Below are 6,633 nucleotides of genomic sequence, written 5' to 3' on the forward strand. Positions count from 1 at the left end.
TTTTTTTTTTTTTTTTTTTGCGGTACGCGGGCCTCTCATTGCCGCGGCCTCCCTCGCCGCAGAGCAACAGGCTCCAGACGCGCAGGCCCAGCGGCCATGGCTCATGGGCCCAGCCGCTCCGTGGCACGTGGGATCCTCCCGGACCGGGGCACGAACCCTCCTCCCCTGCATCGGCAGGTGGACCCTCAACCACTGCGCCACCAGGGAAGCCCTACGCTGTAGTTTTTGGTGTGTCTTTTAAAAGAATGGAATGTATTTACCAACATATACTTTTTTTAGTTTAGGAATTATATCTTAGACAGTTTTTAAATCTCAGAATTTTAAAATAAACCACTAATCTAATTTGTACAGAAAGGACTCTTTAAAAATTATAATGTCTTAATTCTTATTTCCAGATATCTTCTCTAAACTTTTAATGTTTGACTCCTGTGTTTTATATGATAATATTTCAAAACAAATCATACCAAATCTTAGTCCAAAGAGGGAGTAGTAATGGAAAAAGACTCTCAGGTTGGTGGCAGATCCAAGAGAGTGAGCCAAGTGCATGTTAGGATCTGGACTCATCAAGAGAGATGGTAACTGCCAAGGACAAGATGCAGGGCAGTTCAAAGAATTATCCATGGTGTGGGGAACTAACTTCTTGGAATCAAGATGTCAACAGTATGTTTTCCTGGAGGTAGTTGTAAATGTTTCTATTTGTACATATTTCCATGATCAAATTTCATTTCTTCCCTGCAAGGGATGGTGGCCTGTCTTATTTTCATCTGTTTTTTGTTTTGTTTTGTTTTGTTTTGTTTTGTTTTGCGGTACGCGGGCCTCTCACTGTCGTGGCCTCTCCCATTGCGGAGCACAGGACGTGCAGGCTCAGCGGCCATGGTTCACAGGCCAAGCCACTCTGCGGCATGTGGGATCTTTCTGGACAGGGCATGAACCCATGTCCCCTGCATCGGCAGGCGGACTTTCAACCACTGCGCCACCAGGGAAGCCCTCATCTGTACTTTTAATGACTAACATATACCCTTTATGTGATAGATCCTAAAATATTACATGGATAAATATTGGAATCAGTGACCACCTCATAGGTAAACAGGGTCCATGATCTTGGAATTCTTGGTAGTAGAAACATGGCACACCGAGTCAGAAGTGAAGGGATTGCAGGATGACACCTACTTACACCAATAAGTTCAAATCTCCTCTCCTAGGTAATTCGTACTCCAGGCAATTGAGGGAATCTAGAGGAGTCATGCTGAACGCTTTTCAGGAATACTTGAGGAAGTGTGCAGTGGAGAAGAGAGACTGGACAGTTAGAGAAAATATCCAGATTTTTCTTTAAGAAGGAATATAAAGTTTCAACTTTTTGATTGGCAAGCTGACACTGATTTGGAAAAAGCATAGTCTGGCTTATTAAATGGATGACCTATTGTATCCTTAACCAAAAATATAACCTTTGCATATATCAGATCCAATGATGAGATGTTCTAGATCTGTGCCTATAACTGGTTGATTCTAGATACATTCAGAAATGTTTAGTTTTGAGCTCATTAATATTTAACTAAATTTATACTTGCTAATAAAAAAGGAAATACTTTTCTGTACCTGAAGTGATGGAGTTGGCCAAAATTTCAGAGGAAATACATGATCACAGACTTTTAGAGCTGTATCTAGGAATCACCTAGTTCATTTTTTTTTTAATTCTGACAAATATTTATAGGCTGACCCAAGATTATATGGCTAGTTAGTGTTCCAAATTCCAGACAGGAATAATATGCACATTTGTAAAAGTATATTTATATAGCTGTGACATACTTTTCAGATATGATTCATTATGTTTATTGAACACACACACACAAGCAAGGGAGGTATGTGTGGAGAGAGAGAAAGACAGGTTTGCATTGTAGTGAAGAAAACACTGACTTACTAGATCTTAACCTACGTACCTTTGGTTAACTCATTTCTCTAATGGAAGATAATAGTACTTGCCTCATAAGGCTCTTTTGAGGATTTTATATGTATATATGTGTGTGTGTGGATGCATGTGTATATGTGTGTACACATATATATAGCTTAAAACAGTGTTTGCCATGTGCATGTTAGTTACAACTATTAAAATATAGAAGGGTCTTGTTCAGTTCATGCACTCATAATGAAGAATCTTTCTATTACACCCAACATGCTTCTAGTGTGTGGTACAGGTCCTGATGTATCTTTGATGTCATGTTTAATTGGTGCCAGTCTGGATTCTCTTTACCCTCAATTTAGTGTTCTTCCTTCCCCCCACAGATATGAACATATACTTACATAAACACACACTCATATATGCATGTCACATATGCAGTCTCTCTCTGGTTCTGAGGAACACCTAGTTCTGTCTTGGTAGCTTGAAAACCAAGATCTACTTTTTATTGAACGCTTCCTTCTGGCTACTCATTTTGCCAGCATCATCAAGGTTTAGTCTTCATAAAATGCTCCAAGATAAATGTTATTATCCTAATTTTAAGATAAGGAGACTGAGGCTCAGAGAAATTAAGTGCTCGAGTTTCCCCAGTTAATAAGTTGCAGAGACAGAATCTGAACTCCGGTCTTTCTAATTCGAAAACTCATGTTGTTTACAAGCTTGCAAGGAAGTTGGAAATGCTCCTTATAGACTGCAGTTTTAGCCATTGTGGATCTTTTCTAAAGGAAGTGGTGTAGAGAATGATGTCAGCCAAAAAAGAAGTGGCAGATTTCTAACTACTGAGGCTGTCTTAACCACTTCCTAGACTAATTTGAGCCACTAGCTATGATCAAAACTGTCCTGTTAAGTGGTGGAACTATAATAATTATTTAGTACTGAATTTTGTACATTGTTTTCTGGGTTTTTCTTTTTTATCAATTGCTCATCCGTTTACTTGCCTAGCTTTCCTGTATGTCCCACTCATTCCTTGCCAGAGAATAATGACAATCCTACCTATTACTTCTCCCTCCACCCAAGCCTGCCCTCCTCTCTTCCTGGAAAAGAAGAAACCAGAATTCTTTTTCTCTCTCCTAATATTCATACTCATCACTCTTGGATCTGATGGAGTTTTTACAGTGTAACTATAAAAGATGACATTTCATCCTAGGAGAAAAATGTCCTGGTTATATCTGAGCTAAATGGATGGATGGATTTTTCTCCATGACTTGATTTTGTGACCCAACTGGGGAAGCTTTCAGTTTTATTAGCAGCTGTCTCCCCTTTTCTTATCAGATATTCAGCTTTTAGCACATAGCTCGAAAGAGAAAACACATGGTTTGAAGTTATTATTTAAACTTCACAAATTGTTATTTCTAAACAATTTTTCTTAGGTAGGGAAACAAAGCTCTGACAAGGATCTTTCAAACAAAGCTGTTAATATTTGCAATTTATATGAATGCTACATCTGAATGGAATGATTGTTTAGCTTTAGTCACATTAAGATGTGTTGAAAGGAGTGGAAATAGAAAGAAAAGATGTGTGTAGTTTTCTTCCCCTAAAGATTGAGAGTTGACTTTAAAGGGAAAAATGCTGAGTGTTTCTTAAAACAAAATGTGAACTTCTTTATTTCCTTTGGACATTAGTTGCCAATGCGTAAACATTTCAGGAAGAAATTTTATACAACCTCATCTGTGTGTCAGGCAACATTTAATGGTTGAAAGACAGTCCTAAGTCTCAACAATTCTTCACTGGTGCACAAATCTGGGGATTAAAATGACAGTTGATCATGGACCTATTCTATTATAAACTCCAAGTTGATCATTTAAAGTCAGTTACGATCAACAAGTCAAATGATCTTTATTTGGCTTTTATATTTTTCTATAAATATTTCACAACTTTCTCTAGGGTATTTTCTGTTTTTGATGTCATATGTGAAGGTTCTGATTCTTTTTGGAAGGACTATTTGAATAGACTCTTGGTATACAATTTAATTGGTATCTTGCAGACATATGCAATAGTCATACATTGTTTCTTTCTCTCCTTGTAGGTAGAAATAACACTTCAGGATATCAATGACAATCCACCAGTGTTCCCAACCGACATGCTGGATCTCACAGTGGAGGAGAACACTGGAGATGGCTCTAAGATTATGCAACTAACAGCCATGGATGCTGACGAGGTAGTTCAGACACCCTCTCTGAATTTTTGAAACCTAGTATTCCAGTGATCTATCAAATTTCTATTGTATGTTGACAACATTTATTTCCTAATAGCTAAGGTTAAGTGTTGTGTGCTCTTTTCCAAAGAAATTAAGTAATTCTTGAAATATGATATAGGAATGCTAAAATAAAGACTGTCTAGTCATGATTTTCCTTTGATCAGCAATTAACAACTCAGTTCATTGCTGGCTACATTTTGGATTTCTTAGCCAAATTATTTTAATTTCTCAAATAGTAAAAAATTCCTACAGAAATATCTTATTTTTTAATGCTAGTATCACTCCCATTTGCTATCTTATAACATATATAGCTAAGAATTTATTTTTTATTTGTAATTGAAAAAACCAAATTATTTAAAATTAAAAAAAAATTAAGGTTACCTTGCAACTTTTCATTTAATTTGCATATATACATATATGCAAATATATATAATTTAATTATAGCCTTATATATTTTAAGGAAATTATCTAGGTAGCTAATGAGTTTTCAATTCCATTAATAAACAGAAATTTCTTTCCTAGTGGTAAATTGAAATTTGGGGGCACAATCTAGATTTCTATCTTCTGTATTTATATTTTAAGTTTAGCTAATGCTCCAAATGGCATAGCAGCTTATATAATTTGTAATTTACATTTTTCCCATTAAAAAAATAGTATCACTTGTTTTCTCCTTCTTGCTAGGTAAAGGGTTTAATTAATGTTCTAGAGTTTTGGAAAGAGGAATAACGTTCCCCTACACTAGTATCCCCTTTCTCTTTAAGCTAAGCCCCAAACAGGTCAGATAATTTAATTTCCTTACCCTCAATTAAAATCCAGAAGTATCTGAAAACTTGATTTTTGGCTTATTTCTTTGACTTTAAAAACGTAAATAGCGGGTTCGAGCCCCGGTCTGGGAAGATCCCACATGCCGCAGAGCGGCTGGGCCTGTGAGCCATGGTTGCTGAGCCTGCGCGTCTGGAGCCTGTGCTCCACAACGGGAGAGGCCACAACAGTGAGAGGCCCGCGTACCGCAAAAACAAACAAAAGAAAACGAATATATAAATATACGTATAATTGAATCAGTTTGCTGTGCAGCAGAAATTAACACAACATTGTAAATCAACTATACTTCAGTAAAATAAAATTAAAAAAAAAAAAAAAAGGGCTTCCCTGGTGGGGCAGTGGTTGAGAGCCCGCCTACCGATGCAGGGGACACGATGCAGGGGACACGGGTTTGTGCCCCGGTCCGGGAAAATCCCACATGCCGTGGAGCGGCTGGGCCCGTGATCCATGGCCGCTGAGCCTGTGCTCCCGGAGAGGCCACAACAGTGAGAGGCCCGCGTACCACAAAACAAAAAACAACAACAAAAAAAAGGTAAATAATTCAATAGCAGACTAATATTTAACAGCCAGTACAGAAATATAATGACTTAGTCATTTATACATTTTGCCAAATTTCTTTTTCCTAAGGAAAAAGAAAAAAAATAAAGCAAGGGCATTTAGGTAATTGTAGTTTTCTACTGAAAAAGATTTGGTGTTTCAAGTTTAGTACCTCCTACTCAGTTTTATATAGAGAAAAGTTTATTCCCAATTCCAGTTACCATTAAGAGTCGTGTGCAGAATATGTCTATTATTATTGATAGATATGAAATATCATCAACTATAATTTAGTAAATACTGCATTTCCTTAAAGCTCATCATTGATAATATATATTTGGATAGCTCAATTCATAAAATTTCATTATCTCTTATTTAGCAAACTAACTAAAAATCAACAACAGAAAAGAAGCTCATGCAATTGCTATAAGCCTACACAATCAATACATCAAATAATTGTAATTGTAACAACTGCTCTGTTAGCTATACTCTCTGTAGAAACAGAACAAATAAACCTCATTTATTTCAAGTGATTTATCCAAGGCAGGAAGCAATAATATGTTAATTATAATATATATATATATATTCCGATGGGATACACTAGTCTCTTAAGAACTGATTATTTGAAAGAGATGCCAACATTCAACCCTTTTAATACTATTACGTTGATACTGTTATAATTTTATTTTCCCCTCTACTTTTTCTTTTCACGATATGACAGAGAAGGGTTAATACAAATGCAGTGCTACCTGCGTGTTTATTTTTCTCTCTTTAACTTTTCTGTTTGTGTGTATGCCCACACACACTTGCATTGTCTTCAAGTTCATCTTTTGAGATGTGTTTATATTTATGATGAAATTTGAAGAAGGCTGGGAAAGTCCTTATGTCTCTAGGTATTTACGTCAACACGGTTTTAGTGTACTTGTTTTATTTCTATTGAGTTTTGTTTTTTAAGTTAAAAAAATGTAAGTAACCATGCTGGTGTTATCCTGAGATATTCCAGTTTTTCTTTTTAAATTACTAAATGTAAGGTGATGATAGCTAGGATATGCAAGAAGTGCATTTGAGGTGAGAAAGGGTGGGGAGTTAAAGGGGCAGAAATGGGTAAAGTTATAAAGCAGGAATA

The 6,633-nt window shown here is 36.4% G+C and overlaps 1 protein-coding gene across 3 annotated transcripts in view; it reads left to right on the forward strand.

The window, feature by feature from the left end:
- The window catches only part of FAT4 (FAT atypical cadherin 4), a 170,325-nt gene that overhangs the window by 68,686 nt on the left and 95,006 nt on the right, over positions 1-6,633 (forward strand). For all 3 annotated transcript variants that reach the window (XM_024745170.1, XM_024745169.1, XM_024745171.1), the window contains exon 2: positions 3,981-4,112. In XM_024745170.1, coding sequence (XP_024600938.1) covers positions 3,981-4,112 — 132 coding nt within the window. The remainder of the gene's footprint in view (positions 1-3,980; positions 4,113-6,633) is intronic.

This window comes from Neophocaena asiaeorientalis, unplaced genomic scaffold, assembly GCF_003031525.2.
Source record: "Neophocaena asiaeorientalis asiaeorientalis breed wild unplaced genomic scaffold, Neophocaena_asiaeorientalis_V1.1 scaffold65, whole genome shotgun sequence".
Taxonomy (NCBI): Eukaryota; Metazoa; Chordata; class Mammalia; order Artiodactyla; family Phocoenidae; genus Neophocaena; species Neophocaena asiaeorientalis.